The sequence below is a fragment of the Tiliqua scincoides genome, chromosome 3, assembly GCF_035046505.1.
Source record: "Tiliqua scincoides isolate rTilSci1 chromosome 3, rTilSci1.hap2, whole genome shotgun sequence".
In the NCBI taxonomy this organism is placed as follows: Eukaryota; Metazoa; Chordata; class Lepidosauria; order Squamata; family Scincidae; genus Tiliqua; species Tiliqua scincoides.
In genome coordinates, this window is record NC_089823.1 from 100973419 (window position 1) to 100991669 (window position 18251).

The 18251-nt window shown below is 46.5% G+C and overlaps 1 protein-coding gene across 1 annotated transcript in view; it reads right to left on the reverse strand.

Annotated features, from left to right (window-relative positions):
- Positions 1-6792, reverse strand: part of ITGBL1 (integrin subunit beta like 1) — a 181236-nt gene extending 174444 nt beyond the window's left edge. Inside the window, exons 1-2 of the mRNA XM_066621650.1 lie at positions 6692-6792; positions 3869-4080 (exon numbers count right to left, since the gene is read on the reverse strand). Of these exons, the coding sequence (XP_066477747.1) occupies positions 3869-4080; positions 6692-6792 (313 nt within the window). The remainder of the gene's footprint in view (positions 1-3868; positions 4081-6691) is intronic.
- Between the last annotated feature and the right edge of the window lie 11459 nt (positions 6793-18251).

Below are 18251 nucleotides of genomic sequence, written 5' to 3' on the forward strand. Positions count from 1 at the left end.
ATCCGCAGGCAGCAGATTGGTGGGAGGCACCCATTTCTGCCTCTACTGCTCTTCTTTGCCCTTCCACAACCTGGATTAGAAAAAGAAAGAGGGGGATTGAGAAGAAGAGGCAATGTAGAGGGGAGGAGAGTGCCAAGATAGAACATTACTGAGTGGGAGGAACAGAGGCTGGCACATCATCGGGTAAGGGGGGGAGCATTTTGTATGCCGCTTCAAGCATTAGGAGGTCTTGGCCCAGCCCTTCCAGTACCTATTCAGCATGACACTGCAGTTTCGCTTGCCCTCAGGACATCACTCCACAGCCAAATCCGATTGCACACATAGCACTGTAATGTCATCGCAAAGAACCCTGAATGGCTGGATCATTCAAAGAGGATTCAAATAGAGCGCTGAATCATCAGCAAATCAGGGGCTGAATCAGGGGCTGCAAAAGGTGAATTTTTAAAAATCTTAGTGGTCTGTTTCCTACTCCTTGGAAGCAGTACTTGCATCTACGAAATACTGAAGACTGAAAACCTGGCAGAATCCTAAATGCTACATGTGTCAGCACATGATTGTTTTATTGTCAAGTCTCCTATAAAGTCTAAGAAATAGGATGGGGTACTTGGCACTTTCTTCAATGTCTAAGGCAGCAAGTGCTCACTTTTTTCTTGTATTCACACTGCAGTTTTTTACAGGACATACAAAATTATGCATGTCCTGTATGTATGTATGTATGTATTTGAGACATACAAAATTATGCAGGGGATGGACAGAGTGGATAGGGAGATGCTCTTTACACTCTCACATAATACCAGAACCAGGGGACATCCACTAAAATTGAGTGTTGGGCGGGTTAGGACAGACAAAAGAAAATATTTCTTTACTCAGCGCGTGGTCGGTCTGTGGAACTCCTTGCCACAGGATGTGGTGCTGGCGTCTAGCCTAGACGCCTTTAAAAGGGGATTGGACGAGTTTCTGGAGGAAAAATCCATTATGGGGTACAAGCCATGATGTGTATGCGCAACCTCCTGATTTTAGGAATGGGTTAAGTCAGAATGCCAGATGTAGGGGAGAGCACCAGGATGAGGTCTCTTGTTATCTGGTGTGCTCCCTGGGGCATTTGGTGGGCCGCTGTGAGATACAGGAAGCTGGACTAGATGGGCCTATGGCCTGATCCAGTGGGGCTGTTCTTATGTTCTTATGACATGATCGGACTTATGATCCTTAACTACGTTACTGCTAAAATAAGTTGCTATTCTTTTCCAACGAAATCTGCCAAGCACACTGCCTGGCACATTGTATCTGCCAAAGCAACAATATTAAGCTAGCTGGATCCATGATATGAATCAGAATATGGCATTGTCCTAAGATCTGCATGCGGAGGATGGAATTACACGGGTTAGTATGGTGTCTAAGCAGGGCATGCATTATAGCTAGAGATGTATGAAAACAGTGTTATTTCGTTGACTCAGAGGTAAGCCCACTGTATTCAGTAAGACTTAGGTTGTAAATCTATCTTACTCACTGAAAGCACCTCTAATTATAGCATTTCTATAGATTTTTAGGGGAGCAGCAATAGACCAATGACAGAATATCAGTTTGGCATGAAAAAGGTCCCAGGTTGAAACCAACAGACTGCCCTAGAGCTTGTGGCATGTATAATACACACATTTCTTGAAGCCTATCTGCAACCAAGAATCAATACAGGACCAAATAGCCTTGCATGGCCTTCAGCTTTTTAAAGACTCAGAAAAATTATGGCTCTTCACTAGTATAATATTGCTGTTCTTCCTGTTCCTTACACTCTGCTCCTGTCAATCAATCTTATACAGTAATAGAGGAATCCTTTCTAAGCATGACTACTCAGAAGCAGGTCTGGCTTTTAGGCAAATGGGGAGATTTCATAAAATTGGGCCCCGTGCATGATGGATGCCCCGCACTGCCCTTCCGCACACCACTCCTTCCACTTGGCCTGAACTGGGATCACTTTTGAAGCAAGTCCTGCCCATCGCTGCTTTCAGTTGCCCAAAACTGGAGCCATGCAGGTGGCAGCAAGCACGCCTCACTCTCTGCCCACCTTTGCAGCTCCTGGTGCCATCCTCTCCCCTGTCTCACTCTGGAATAGGCTGCTGTGGATGTGGTAGCAACGGGCAAGAGTTGGGGAGTGCTATGGGCTGGGCACGCACTCCCTCTTCTCTCCAGCTGACCTCCCAGGCGCCTATTCTGCACAACCGCGAAAGATACAGGAGCCCTATCCACTTGCACAAAAGTAACAGATGTTTTCTTCTTGGTCCAACTCCATGCGAGCTAAGAGCTAAAAAAAATAGTAAAGGGAGCACCACAAAATTAAAAGGGGCCCTGCAAAAGTGTTTCCAATTGGGCCCTGCAGCTCCTAAGGTTGGCCCTGCTCAGAAGTAAGACTCACTAAGTTCAATACTGCTACTTGCAAGTAAATATGACCAGGATTATAGTCTTTGGTTGAAGTCCTATATAAACTTACTTGAGAGTAAGTCCCATTAACTCAAGGGGACATTTCTGAGTAGGCATGCTTAGCACTTTACTATTACTTCCTTGAGCCAGAGGTTCCCAAATTCTCTGAGAGAGTTTTGAACCTTGTAAGTCCTTGCAGGGGCAGCGACACTGCTCCTCCCATTGCACTGCCAAAAAAAAGTGTGGTTTTTTTTTAACTCACAGAGGATGTGGGAAGCCTGTGGGGCCCTCTGCAGGCCTCCCTGCACCTCAGAACTACTGCCAGTCATGATAGTAACTTCCAGTTTTTTAAACCAGAAGTCATAATTGTGCAATTCTGAGGCATGGGGAGTCCTGCAGAGAGGTCTGTGGGCTCCCTGCACCCTCCATAGGGCTTGCACAACCTGTAGTTAGTTTAAAAACAACAACTTTTCCCACTGTGCAGTACAATTGTGCGAGTGCCACCTCCACTGCCACAAGGTTGCCACACCCCTTAAAGAGATTGCAACCTTTTCTCTCTGGCTAGGATGTTGCAACGTTCCAGTTTGAGAACTCCTGTTGGGCAGCCAAATCCTGGGTTGCCCAGAGTGTGGAGCTGCCGCGGCACCAAAATGGCTACAGCGGCATTCAATGCACAATTTGGCAGTCCATGGCGGCTCCTTGGGGGAAGGGGACTTTTGTCCTCTTCCCCCAAGTAAGGGAAGTAACCCCACAATGGGGATACTTGATTTCGCAGCAGCTCTTGAGCCGCTTCAGGATCGTAGAATCCTGTGTTGGGCCGCATGGCCTGACATGGGACTCAGGATCCAGTGGAGCTTTACCTCCTACCGCTCCACTCCCTCCCCTACCATGCCTCCCTCCCTCCCTCTCCCTGCCCTTCCCCCACTTCCCTCTGCTCTGGAACACTTCCTCCCCACCTCCCCCCACATCCCTACTCACCTCTCTGCCACCCAGCAGTCCGGACAGCCACTGGGTGGTGGACCGCTGGCCTACCACCAGTCTGACCCAGCACAGGTTCACACTGGGCCAGCTCTGGTGCTTGGCCAGAGCTAACCCTTGCAAACATGCTTTACAGCACATTTGCGACAGTGCATGTCAGCGGTAAGCCGGCGCGCCAAGCTCAGGATTGGACTCTTAAACTGTTTCTAATTCTGACCCAGTTATTCAGCCGAACTTCAACCACTGACTTTACAACTTTAATCCTAATCCTAACTCTAATCCTGACAGCAGCTCCATTAAGACCTTCTTGCCTTCACTCACTTCCTACGTATGAGCACCACATACGAAAAGAATCCATTTCTCTGTCCTAACTTTAATTTGCCCATAGTTTTGCCAGTGCCCATCAATGGCTCGGAGAAATATGGAGATGCCAAGACCATGATTGAAGAGCCCTTTTGGGACTGGGAGTCTTGCTTACCTGCACAAGTCTCCCCATCATAGGTTTCACACACCCATTCATGGCATTCGCAGAGTGGTCCGTAATATTTGCCAGGCTCGGTCACTTGGCAGATGCAGACTCCACAGTCGCATTGTCCTCTGCCGCTGCAAACTTTTCCACCTGGGGTTTGACATCTGTGGTCTGACTCTGCTTGTGAGAGCCTGCAAGATGTGGTGCTTCGCAAATTGTTCCTGCAGAGGATAAAAAAAAAAAACTAGTAGCAAAAAAGAATTACAACATAAGGGATGGAGGAGCTGTTACTGATGCATTTACTACCTGTGCTGTCTAACCTGTCAGCCAGTCAGTAGATAAAGCTAGAACTATACTTGGACAATCTAATATCTGGATATCTGATCTCTTAGAATGTGCATTTTGTGCTCTTGGAAGAATGTGATGCCTGATATCAAAATCTTCTGGAGTCAGGTCTCCCCAGTCCCAGCCTAGTACTTTATCCTCTATTACACAATGCTGGTTACTTCAGCCACTCCCACCACTCTCCCATTCAGGCCCTCCCACTCAGGCCTCTCCCACCACTACTGCTAGCACATTTTGCTGGAGGTCTTGGGGCAAAACCCCGCATTGTCTTCCATACCCTCCTCTGCTCTCTGATGTCACATTATCCACTACCACTGGAACCAAGGATTCAAGGGTGGACCCAGTCAGATGTGCTCTCTGATGAGTTTGAGCCCTTGGCTAGAGCCCAACACTGTGCCACACACCCCCACCCACCACCATGCTTCCTTAGCCAAGTCCCTACCAGCATGCCAAGTCTGATTTGATTGAATCTCTCAGTCCTGTGTTAATGCAGAGGACAATCAAATCAAACAGACTGGATACCTATGAAAATGAAGTCTGGGTTAATTGCAGAGCCAAAATGGAAAGATGGCTGGGTTCTCCATGTGCAGTGGATAAATTGCTAGATTGTGACCTCAGTTGAACTGCCAAATTGGACTGCCAAATTCCTCCACATTCAGCAATTTTGTCTACATATAGGACAGCTAGTGTAAACTGGGCTGTACGTGTGAGAAGCTAGCTCCCAGTAACTGTTACTGTCACTGCTAGAGGGAAAACGTAACTGCAGTTTGGGAGATAGTTGCTGGCTGTTTGCAAGTACAGCCTGGTCACACTAGTCTTTCTGTCTGCATTCGTGTACATGATTGCATAAAAGAATTTGGCAATATGAACTGGCCTTTGGACAACCACCATCTCTCAGCAGCAGATGTACTACATTTGGATCACATTGCTTTTTAGCCCCAGCTGCAAATAGGAACTACAACACCCTTTCTCACAGAGGTGCTGTGAGGATACCAAAGAGATATTATGGAAAAATTGCTACTTGCACTGAGCCTGTAGTACTATATAGACTGTATAGATTGTACTACACATCTAAACAAGCAAACAAACCTATGACCTTGCAAAAAGAACCCCAAGATCCTGCAAATACTTTCCTGCAGGTCATCAGCTAGCTAACCTGAGATTATCTCCATTTCTGGTAATGCATTAATTAACACAGTGGTTCTCACACATTTAGCACCAGGACCCACTTTTTAGAATGAGAATCTGTCAGGACCCACCAGATGTGATGTCATGATAGGAAGTGACATCATCAAGCAGGAAACATTTTAACAATCCTAGGCTACAATCCCACCCTTACCCAGAAGTAAGTCCCATTTATGATCCTTGTTAAAAGTACAGATCTGTGACATGTCCCCAAATGCAGTCACATACCATGGTAGCATCAAGTCTAATATATTAAAAATAAAATATTGAAATGAAGGGGGACCCACCTGAAATTGGTTCACAACCCACTAGTAGGTCCCAACCCACAGTTTGAGAAACACTGCATTAACACTTTCTAGAAGATACAGCTTTGCTACCTTTTTACCCCTTTTTCTGGAAAAGGAAATTAACTTTGTTCAACTTTTTAATTCATTACTCCCCACCATTAGAATCATTAGTGATGTGACTGAATCTAACAGGTGGCAGAATCCAGATATGACTTAGCTTTCTGAAACATTTAAATAATTTGTTTTGTTTTCTGGTTGCATGGATTTTATTTTATTTTACAATTATGGGGCTATCTATATTCCTCCTAAGAGCAATGGAATGGAGCAGGCCTCAACTTAATCCATTTCTGCCCAGCCCACAGGTGTATACATTTGATCCCTGTTGCGTATATGCTGTGTTGGGCAGAAATGGCTTAAAGCACTACTGGCAAGTTCAAAGTACCAAACCATGTGATTCTTCAACACTTTTATCACATTTGGTGTATATGTTAAACTGAATTCATAGCTGCAGTGGGACTGTGTATTTTGTACTTCCAACTGGCTTGCTTATGATCTTTAGAACAGGGCCAAAATTGATCCAGGCAATTAGATTTAGATTTCTGCCTAAGTGCTTGCACTTGGTGAAACCAGTGTACTCTGTTTAGATTAGAGGATGTTGGAAGCCCAGGAAAAGAAAATCAATACATTCTAAGACACTCCAAATTGGACTCGCCAGGGCTGAGCTCAAAATTCAAGGCACATGTCTGCCTAAACCCTCTGATCTGGTACAGCTTCTATATCATGCACATCTGTGATTCTGTCAAAATGCAAATGGCATCTTTCTGTTTTGCTTCCGCTCCCAAATGTGAGTTTGTGTTCCTGCTTCATTTCCCAGAAGCGAGCAGCACACAGGAAAAACAAAACACAACCCATCTCTTAATCTTAGCACCTCTCTCTCACTTGCCAGCAACTTGTTGGCAGTACCTAAAGAATGAATAGCTAAGCAAAAACAACGGAGCTGAAAATCCTAGCTTACCTCAGGGACAAGGGAAAACTTTGTGGAATAGCAGGCAGCAGAGCGAACAGTGAGGACGTCAACAGAAGCAGCACCAGGCTGAGATGACCCTGTGTGTGCATGGTGGGATCCCAGGCAGCAGCCGTGAAGAAGGAGTTCTCCTGGAGAGTCCAAAAGACAGACAGACCCGGTAGGCTTGCAGAAATCCAAGCTGGCCAAAACCAGCTCCTTTCCCTTGTGCTCTACCAAGTGCCTTTGATTAGCTGCCTGGAAGCTGGATTTGGTCAGCATCCTGGAAGGAAAGGCCGGTGCCAAACCCCAAAGTTTACAGTCTAGGCAGGGAAGTAATTAGAAACAGTTGTACAGCCAGATGGTTTATTTTGACATAATAAAGTATCCTGTTCGCAGTTTCGAGCAAACTGTCTCCCTCTCGAAATACAGACGCCATAAATATTTGAAGAACGTACACTTGAGTGAACTTTGACTAAAGGAGGCTTGGACAGAATCGAGGTGAAGCGATGGGGGACAAACGCATATCGGTCAGGCTTGGCAGCAAATGCTAGCAATGCTGTCCAACTGTATCAGAGTGCAGTGCTAGAGTTCAGGTGAATGCTTCACATTCTTCAGGTTAGCCAGAAAGGAACAGGTCTGTTTTTGGCCTCTTCGGTTTGCAAATGCAGCTTGTCACAATGCCGCTAGTTCCATATGGCCTCCAGGGCTGTCAAGCTAACAGCAAACTCCAGTGTCAAAAGAGCGTCATCTACCATGGTGAATTGGGTCAGTTTCACACATTAGGGTTATTCACATTATGCTGTACACAGGAACAAAATGTCTGTAGCCAGGCACACATTTCCATGCAAATGAATGTACCTGAGTTCATTTTGTCAGATCAGTGGAATGAAAGGTGTGAATTACCCAGGTAGAGATTAATAATGGTTGTGTGAACACCCCTATCATGTGGCAGCAAACTCAGGTTTGTTATAAAGGGCTGTTAGCACTAAAAGGAGCTTTCCTTCTGGGGCAAATACCAGCCACATGGGCATCTGATCCATGGGACAATGGCAGTGGCAAAAACTTAAAGCCCTCCTCTCTTATGCTGTGGTCCTGATCACAATTAGGCCCCCATGGATCCTGTTTAATAAAGAAAAGTTCGTAGAGAAAATTACTGTGCATCTGCTATAACAATGCAGTAAAGTAATGTGCAGCTTGGTCCTCTGAGTACTTTTGACTTGGAAATGCAACTAATCCTACTTCCCTGTATGAAACACGTGTTTGCAAATAATTGTTTCTTGCGTTCACGCTTTACCCTTTGGCTCCTCAACAGATCCACCAAGGCAGCCAGCAACATTAAAACACGACACATTTAAAATAATATTAAAACATGAGCCGCAATTAGCACCAATAACAACATAATATGTGTCACTTTGGCAGTGGCTCACTTCTTGCCAAAGTACAGATTATAGCAGCCATAGTACCGAACTCAAACCGCGGTTCGAACTTTCAAAGTGTGCCGTCGGCAAGTGTGTCTGAAGCCACATGATGCAACAACAACACTGAAGTTAAGCAGATTGGTCTGGTCAGTGCCATGATGTGTGGCAAATCTTGAGCTCCATGGAAGACAAGTCGGACATACATGTACTAAAGGACAGCCCGATCCTATGCAAGGGCAGCACCGGCAGCCCATGCACTGCCCCGGCAACAACCATTGCAAACATGCCATAAGGCACGTTGTGGTGGCCGAGAAGGGAGAGGCACTTGCAGAGAGGCCAGTGCCACTTGACACTGGGCCTCTGTGTCAGCGGGAGGAATGCACAGCGGGAAGGCCTTTCTGGGCAGGGAGAGTGTGGTTCGGTTCAGGCCCAGGAGTGGGGTGAGGATGGTGGCAGAGGATTGCCACAACACAATTTTCCTGCTGAATATCCCCCCTTACAGTTGCCAATTGCCCCCAAATCTTAAATTTTCAGTGGGATTTTCAGTAGGAAATTGGTGCTGGGAGAATGCAAAAAGATCCTCCACTCTCACCCTGCACCACAGACCTAATCTAGACTGTGCTACCCACCGCTGGTTGCTGTTAAACATGACTGGAATCCGAAGCATAAGGTTCAAAGATGCATTTAATGTTACATTTCATTTTACCTAAGAGCTTGCACTCAGGATATACTACTGAACTGACAAGGTTTCAGAAAGGCTTCCTCTTTAATAAACCTGTATTTTTTTTTAACTAGGTCTCTTTGCACTATGTGCTTTATTTAATGATCAAAATAAAATTTTTACAAACCTAGGGCATGATCCAACTACAGTTAAACACCCTGTAGTCCCATTGATGTCAATGTTCAGGCACTTTGGTTTCTGAATCAGGTGATGCAAATGAACGCATATTGTCATGTAGTTCTCCTACTTAGGAAGAATAGCAGGATATAAATCTTTAAATAAATACAGCTCTTGTCAAGGGCAAGCTGTTCCTAGGAATGACAAATCCTAGCCCTACATGTCAACTTAGAGGCAGATTCTCATTGACTGGTGGAGAATTAAGATCTTGCTGTGGCATCTCACTTTCCAAATGTCAGTTCTCATAAGGAAAGGATATTGCCTTCAGCGTAATTCTGCCTAGCAACATATTCCAAGGAATCACATACAACTGCAAGAAGAGAAACATGAACTGCACTGCAAAAGGCTTTCATGTACAAGGCTGCTTGCAGTAAATATATTTTCTGCTAATATTTTTGGAGCCATTAATGGGTTACTTAATGTCATGGTCCCTCAAAGACCTTCAAACTTCAGCTAATCTGGAAACTGCTTTGAGGGATGAGATATGAAATGTAATAAGCTTAATTCACTTTAGACAAGAATCTACATCTGTTTTGTCTCCTTTTTTAATGGTCACTAATGAGCACACTTAGATCTGCATGTCATGTATGAAGTGACCTTATACCAAGTCAGTCTGGCTACTGACCCAGCTAGTGTTGCCCACTGACTGGCAGTGTCTCTCCAGAATCTCAAGGAAGTATTTTTTTTTTCTTTTCCTGAATTCCATGTGAAGATGGCAGGGAATTTATCTGGAACCTAAAGTGCTCTGCCCCATTCCCTAAAAAGTCACTTACAGCACAATCCTAACTTGGCTGGGATGGGGAGGCTGGCAGAGCTTCCCTGTATCCAGCGCGAGTTTGGGGATGAAAACGGCTCAGCCTGGGGCAAGGAGAATTGCTTCCCCTTACTCCAGGGAGAGCTGCAGCATCCCCAATGGGGCTACTTGGATCTGTGCCACCAGAGAGTTGGCACAGATCTGAGCAGCCTGGAGCTGCCCTAGGCTGAACGGGAACGGGAATAGGATCCAACATAAGTTCTGGATCTTGGTCCTGCCCTCCACTCTCCTGCTGCCCGCCCACGGGCCCGCCTGCCACCCACCCTCTCCCTGCCTTGAAACGCCTCCTCCCTGCCCTCCCCATGACCCCTCAGACCCCTGCGCCGGCCAAGCTTGGCTGGTGGAAACTTACTCTGTTCTGTTGCCACAGAGATTGGATCTGGTCTCTGCAGGCTGGCGCACCTTCATGTGCCGGCCTGGCTGACTTCAGAGGAGGTGCAAATGTGCTTTATGGCATGTTTGCAACTCTCTTGGGCCCATGCAAGGGTCTTGTGCTAGCCCAGTACAGTCTTAGGATTGCGCTCTTACTTAATTTGCATCTTTGTGGGATGAAGTTTTATCCCTCTTGTATACAAATATGGGAAGCAAAACAGTCTTGTCACAGTCATGTAGAATAGGAGCAGTGAGTGACGTAAATACAACCTATGCCAGCATCAGGTTACGGGAACCTTGGGACAAAATCTGCACTGGGCCTCCATGGTTGACATCAGGGTTCTAATGCTACTGCTGCCACTGGTGCTAAGGATTCAGGGGTCAGTATGGTCTGGTGGGACTTCAGATGGGCATGTGATCTGGTCAACTCCCAATACCACCCAATCTATACTTTCGTGAGACAAGGTCTTACAGAAGTCTGTCCTCCTGAATGAACAAATTCACAGTCAAGACTTGCCAACACTCTCTCTCTCTCTAATTCTTATACCACCCTTCCTTCAAGGAGCTCAGGTAGCATACATAGTTCTTCTTGCCCTCACAACAACCCTGTGAGGTAGGCGAGACTGAGAGAGAGTAACTGGCCCAAAGTCACACAGCAAGTTTCATGGCTGAGTAGGGATTTGAAGCTGGGTCTCACAGGTCTAAGGGCTCAATCCTAACCCCTTATGTCAGTGCTTTCCAGCACTGACTTAAAGGCAATGCAGCTCTGAGGTAAGGGAACAAACATTGCCTTACCTTGAGGAGGCCTCCATGATTGCCCCCCAACTGCAGGATGCAGCACATGTCCCATTGGCACCACTATGCCAGTGCTGGAAAATACTGTCATAAGGGGTTAGGATTGCGCACTAAGTCCAACATCAGAACCACTACACCATCCTATAGGTGGCAAAAACATGTGCATTGCCTTCACCAGTGAACATTTCACCACATAAGCCAGAGTGCTGTCAAATGGAGCAGCCAGGGATTTTGATGTAACCACTGCTCTGTTGATTTGTATGGGGCACGACTGTTTTGAGGTTTCTGGAACTCTTTTATGGTTTCTGTATGAATACTGCTTCAGATTGTTTTGAGAAGCCCTGAAAACCATTTTGGTAAAATGTCATGTGTGTCATGACCATTATCGAACAGTGTTACACAGCGCACACAGACAAAAACAGGGAGATGCTTGTAAACACCCTAATTCCAACCTCAAGAATCACTGCATGAACTACCCATACTCAAAACGTTGTTGAAAGCTCTGGTCTACCATTTGCCAAAATTGTTACCAATCCTCCACTGACGTACAAGCCAAAAGAATATTAATGATACAAGAAAAAACAGAATTGTCCTACAACATGTTATCAACAGTTCAAAACGAACTCCAATAGCATTTGAATGTCGTGGTTCAGGAGTTAGACCTGGAGGGTCCCAGTTCAAATCCTCACTCAGCCATGAAGCTTCTTGGGTGACCTTGGGCCAGTCACCATCTCTCAGCCTCACTGATCTCACAGGGTTGTTGTGAGGGCAAAAGGAGGGGAGGAGCTATATACACCACCCTGAGCTCCTTGGAGGAAGGCTGGTATAAAAATGTGAAAAATAAATACATGTGTAATGCATGGCGATGTAGTGTTCTGAAGACAAGATGCATCTGTTCCCCACTTGAAAGACCCAGGTGAAGGAGCAAAATTCTGAAGAATGGCAGCAACCCAGACTGACAGACTGACAAGGCATCCCAACAGGCAAACTTAAGGACAGGTAGCAGGCAGCTAGAGTATGATGACACTTTGCACTTTAGATCATTACTGTATAGGGAGAATGTTTTTTCTACATTGATGATTTGATGGAATTTATTTTTTCCTATGAGCTTCATCATCTTAGTTTCCCCCCCCCCCATAACTCCTATTCAGTGTTACACAACGAGACAACCAAACAGTATAATTCTCCTATACCAGGGATGTCCAAACATTTTGGCAGGAGGGCCACATCATCTCTCTGACACTGTGTTGGGGGCCAGGAAAAAAATAATTAATTTACATTTCACAATTGAATAAATTTACATAAATGAATTTATTAGAGATGAATCTTGTATGAATGAACAAATGTCTTGCAGTAGCTCAAGGCCAATAAAAAGCCTTGTACAAAGCAAGGCCAGCCTTTCCTTCGCTGCCACTGCTGCATCACAGACATGAAACAGCAAGTAGTGGAGAAAGCCCTCGTCCCACAGCTCAGGTAAGAGATTGAACAGTTGTCCTCATGCTGAGAGCAGTTGCATCAGGCCAGTATGGACTCCAGCAAGTCTTTGGAGGGCCACAGGCTCATTGGTGACTGGGGGCTCCCCATGGGCCTGATTGGAAGCCCCTGAGGGCTGCAAGTGGCCCTTGGGCCGGGGTTTGGGCACCCCTGTCCTATACTATTGAAAGTTCAAAATGAAAGGTCAATAGCGGCCCCCAGCCCCCTTTTCTTTTTTTGGGGGGGGGGAAGTTGCAAATGTGAGCACAGCCAATCATGCCTCAGAACTTGAGTCACCAACTGAAGTTCAGATGAAGCTCCTACCAGAGGAGAGCTGAATGGCTCTCTGGCTGCCAAGATCTTCAATTTCCTGCTCCACTACCCCTTCCCAATCACCACCAGAGTGAATCTGAAAAGGGGGCGTCGGGACCAGTGCTGCTCCTGCCAACAAAGAGCTGGCCAACTCTTGGGCCAGTGGAACAGTAGCTGCCATCACTATCCTTTCCTGATTGCTCTGCAGAGCCTGGGGGGGGGGCAACAGGTAAGCACAAGTGTTCATGTGTTACACCCACTTGCTCATCCTGTCCCTCAGCCCACTTTTTGAGGTTCCCATTCCATCTTGCTTCAAGGGCAGACTGGCTTGGCTATCCGTGACCTTAGTGGTGTTTGCATACTTGTATAAGTGTTCAGTACAGCAGAGGTGGGTAGGCTTCAGACTTGCTAGGTCCAGGCAGTCTTCAAAGTGGAACCAGTGGCGAAATAGTAGCTAGGGGGCAGGCACAGATACAAAATGGTGATGGGGCAGAGCCAATTTCCCACAGCATCAGTGTTTACTGGAGCAACCTTCATATGACGAGTACAAAACTATGAGATACTACACTTTAGAGATTCTGACCTGTTGTTGGCAACCTTCAGTCTCGAAAGAATATGGTATCGCGCTCTGAATGGTGGTTCTGGAACAGCGTCTAGTGTGGCTGAAAAGGCCAATTCGGGAGTGACAATCCCTTCCACACTGGGAGCAAGTGCAGTCTGACCCTGGTCTGTCTCCCTGGCTATGGGCCTTCCTTCTTTGCCTCTTTGCCTCAGACTGTTGGCCAAGTGTCTCTTCAAACTGGGAAAGGCCATGCTGCACAGCCTGCCTCCAAGCGGGCCGCTCAGAGGCCAGGGTTTCCCACTTGTTGAGGTCCACTCCTAAGGCCTTCAGATCCCTCTTGCAGATGTCCTTGTATCGCAGCTGTGGTCTACCTGTAGGGCGCTTTCCTTGCATGAGTTCTCCATAGAGGAGATCCTTTGGGATCCGCCCATCATCCATTCTCACGACATGACCGAACCATGACCTGTGTTTTCTTCAGGCTGATCGTCAGTCCAAAATCTTGGCAGGCCTTGCTAAAACGATCCATGAGCTGCTGGAGATCTTTGGCAGAGTGGGTAGTGATAGCTGCATCGTCGGCAAAGAGGAAGTCACGCAGACATTTCAGCTGGACTTTGGACTTTGCTCTCAGTCGGGAGAGGTTGAAGAGCTTTCCGTCTGATCTGGTCCGAAGATAGATGCCTTCTGTTGCAGTTCCAAAGGCCTGCTTCAGCAGGACAGCGAAGAAACCCCAAACAAGGTCCCAAAGCTATCCCAACGCTAAGGAGAGAGATGCCGAAGTAGTTGTTGCAGTCACCCCTGTCACCTTCTGAACTGTAACTCTAAAACAAGCCAGCAGAGCTGTGCAAAGGCCTGGTCATAGGTGATCAATTAATATTCAAATTTTATAGCCTGGGAACATTGAGGATGAGAGATAAACAACAAGCACAAGGTCAGCCATTGGGTGAAACAACAACAGTGTGCAATTTTACTTGTTATTTTTAAATGATTAGTAAGAGTTCCTGACTCCCCCCTACTGCAAATTAGCCAGATCTAATTACTACTGATCTAAATTACCAATAAATCCAGATCCACCTGTTGATACCCAGCCCCCCCCCCCCCAGGCCAGAGACATTATGCATCCTTTTTAATCCCTGCTCAGGGATTTGACTTGTGGGGGGGGGGGCAGATTGGTAGCTCTAACCTATCTATGTGGCTTGGGGGGGGGGTAACCCAAAATCTTCCCACAAACACAATAAGGGAGACAAATCTGGATGTTTTGTAGTAGATTTACCCCCCCCCCCAAGCTGGAAATCTGAAGACTAACGTTGATAAAAACTAGCTCTACAGCACAGAGTGCAAACCAAAACATTTTAGAAAATGAGGACCTTTTCGCACACTTTCAGTGAAGGGTTAAGGTTTCTTCCATAGCAATTGTGGCAGACTGATCCACCTGCTGGATCTCTGATTCAGGAATCTTTCAGGCATAAAACTACGATTCCCAGGAATCCATGGGGAAGAATATAAACTGTGTTGCTATAAATGCACCCTAAAAGAACACCCCTCACCCCAGTGGACAGAAAGCGATGCATTTCTTCCTTAGCTTTATTGGGGTGGGATTGCATTCCTGTTGCATTCCATGGACACGTGTAAAAATTCACATGCTGTCATTCACATTCATCATTTCTCTGTGTGTACAGCAGGGACTGGGTTTGACCTTACAGCCCAATCTTATCCACACTTTCCTGGGAGCAAGCCCCATTGACCCTAATGGGACTGACTTCTGAGTAGACATGCATAGGATGGGGCTCTAAGGCTGCCATTCTCTCCGCACTTTCCTGGGAGTAAGCCCCATTGACTCTAATGGGACTGACTTCTGAGTAGATATGCATAGGGGGCTCTTAAAGCTGCCACCCTATCCACACTTTCCTGGGAGTAAGCCCCGTTGACTCTAATGAGACTTACTTCTGAACAGACATGGATAGGATTGGGATGTTAGGCAGCAGTTAATATCAGTTAATGTGCCAGGGCTGGAGTACGGTCACTGGCGCGACGAAGGCTGAAATGCACTCTGCGTATGTTCAGAGGCACGCTCAGCAGCACAGCACCGGAGTGTTGGGGTGAAAGTGCGCCCAGTGTGCATTTCGGCGGCAGCTCCACGCATGCTTCCTTGGGAGTAAGCTCCATTTTTTTTGGCTCTGCTGCGGGGCTTACTTCCGAGGAAGCGAGCCTAGGATCGGGCTGCGCGGGGGATGCTCCGAGGTGCCCATCCCCGGTGGCTTTGCTGCCGCTTGGTGCCTGCGCGTTCTCTGCGGGTCTCTCGGTGCAGCGCTGGATGCTCGCTGTGAACAGCTGTTGCTGGGCGACTGGAAGACTGCGGCTGCAGCCAGCCAGAAGGAGGAACCTGCTCGCACCGTTCGCCCTTCTCCTCCTCTGCCGGGCGCCGCCGCTTCCTCCTTCCCTTCTGGGTCACACCCTCTCTGCACACCGACGGCGCGGGGAGGACAAACAAACAAACCCCCCTCCCCACATCCCCCAAGAGCATCATCACCATCTCCACCACCTCCACATAAGCTCAGAGCATCCCGATCCCATCACGCCATGAAGGGAGAGGCAGGCGGTAGGTTGCTCGAGCGGTGCTCGGTTGCGTTTCTGTATATGATGACTGCCCCCCCCCTTTATCACTAAGGATGCTGCTGCTGTTCACCGGCGAGGCGTCCTGCTTTCCGATCCTGGGTCGATCCTTGCAGCCCTTATGAGGATGGGTGGTGGAGGGAGGCGAAACGCTGGCGCAGCTGGCAGGAGAAGGAGGCCTGTTGTTGGATTGCTTTGGGTAGGGATCTCCAATCATCCCCAAAATCTTTCCTCCTGCCGGTCGCAGGGATCTGTCGTGGGGTGGTGGTGGATCTCCTTGGGTCTCTTTCCTCTTCTCCCCCTAATGGTGGTATTAAAGCCATCATCAGCCACATATGGGGTTGGGGGAGGTCTGTAGGCAGCAAGTGAGAGGCTACTAGCCAATATCTGCGCATCCGTCCCTATTTTGCACAGGTGCCCCCTGGAACATAAGAGGCCTGCTGTGTTTTGTAAAGGTCTCTCTATGAAGTAGCTTGGGCTTCCGCACTGGACTCCTAGGTTAGGTTTGACTTCATTTAACCTTGCCACTTTTCATTGGCAGAGCCATTGCCTTCAGAAACCAAATCAAGGGCATGAAACCAAGTCAAGGGCATGTGTAATGCTACAAACTGAGATCTGGTTATGCTTGCAGAGAGCTCAGGGGAGTGTAGTTCTAGAAGGGCCTAGGACTCTCCAGTAGGACATTGATGGGGAAAGACAGGCTATACATTTTTTTAAAAATTACATTTCTCAGCCTTCCATCACCACAAGACAAAAAAATGCTGGAGTCGCCCAAGGAAAGCCATTATGCTTAAACGGCATTAATGAGATACAGTTTATCTTTTACAATTATGCAGCACCTAGTTTTTCAGCATGAAGATTCCTAATTAAAAATAGCTGTAAACAATAAAATAAAAGTGTTGTACTGTATTAACCTGAATAGAGCAACCAAAACAGAGTAAGACATAAGAGACTCAATTCTAGCCATGCCTACTCAGAAGTAAGTCTCATTGAGTTTAATGGGATCTATTTCCAGGTAAGAATGTATAGGATTGCAGCCTCAACCAGTATTTGGCTATACTGGGCCAAATAGCATTTATGGAGTCTGTTGATGGCTGGAAGTGACATCATTAAGCAGGAAATGATGTCATTAAGCAGATTGATGACCAGAAATAAGCACTTTGTTCTCAGGTAGCAACTCATTAGCTGCAAATGACAGGAGAGAAAATGTGCAAATCCTAATCATATTTTCAAGATATGGAAGAGCCCAATTATCACACTGGCTTCCCTTTCAGCAGCACTGCTTCTGCCAAGGCCACTTCAGCTGAGGTCACTGCTCAGCAGCTAAGAAGTGCTCTTTGAAGTGACTCCTCAAAAGAAGTGGCACTGCTGAAAGGGTGGTCCATGTGATAATTGTGCTTTCTCAGGGCCTCTGCAGTGTCTCCTCCTCCCATTAATGTTAGTCTGTCCACTCCCAAGTAGCATTACTTGCCTTCTGAGGCCTCTTTCCATCTCTCCCTCTCAAAGCTTCAGCAGAAGCAGCACTGCTGAAAGGATGGTGCTGGAAAAGCCCAATTATCATGGGGGCCAGATAAAGAGTTTCTGTGAGCCTTATGTTTGGCCTAGACAGCCTTAAAGGCCAGAACAGAATAAACATGGACCCAAATCTTCATCCAGTATTGAAAATACATCAAGCTTGGTACCTGGCAAGCCTGCTTGGTGAGACCATTCCCAAGCCAGTATGCTGCTATGACAACTAAATGTCACTATCCTTGTTCCCAAAGCACCTCACTTCTGAAGGTGGGAGGACCCAGACAATCATTTTATATTGTCAGATTTATTCATGAGAAAGGTTTTTGGGCTGTTCTGGGCTTTGAAGATAAGAACCAACCCTTTGAACTATAATCAGAAATGAACTAGCTTTATTTGTTCTACAACAATATATGGTTTAATTTGTTCTAAAACTGCACTGTTTTGTTCCACAAGCATTTTCATGCAGCACTAAAGTACCTCAGAGCTTCTCCTATATTGTTTTAACCCTCTACTGAATATCATTAACATGTGAGGAAAAAGCATGAGAACCCAATTTAAATCAAATGTATTTTCTAGCTATTGTACAGTTGTATATTTGTATTACAGGCATGGGAGATGCACATGTCAATTTAAGCTACCTGTGTGAAAACCAAATTAGTGCTGGTTTCAGGTTGTTTAACCGTCGCTTATTTATTAGTGTATTTTTTCCACTTGCTTTTTGAAAGAAATTTGCTAAGTGGCTTACAAAGCCACAGAATAACCAACAGTAATGGTTAACTGCAGAAAGTAAGATACAGGTGTCT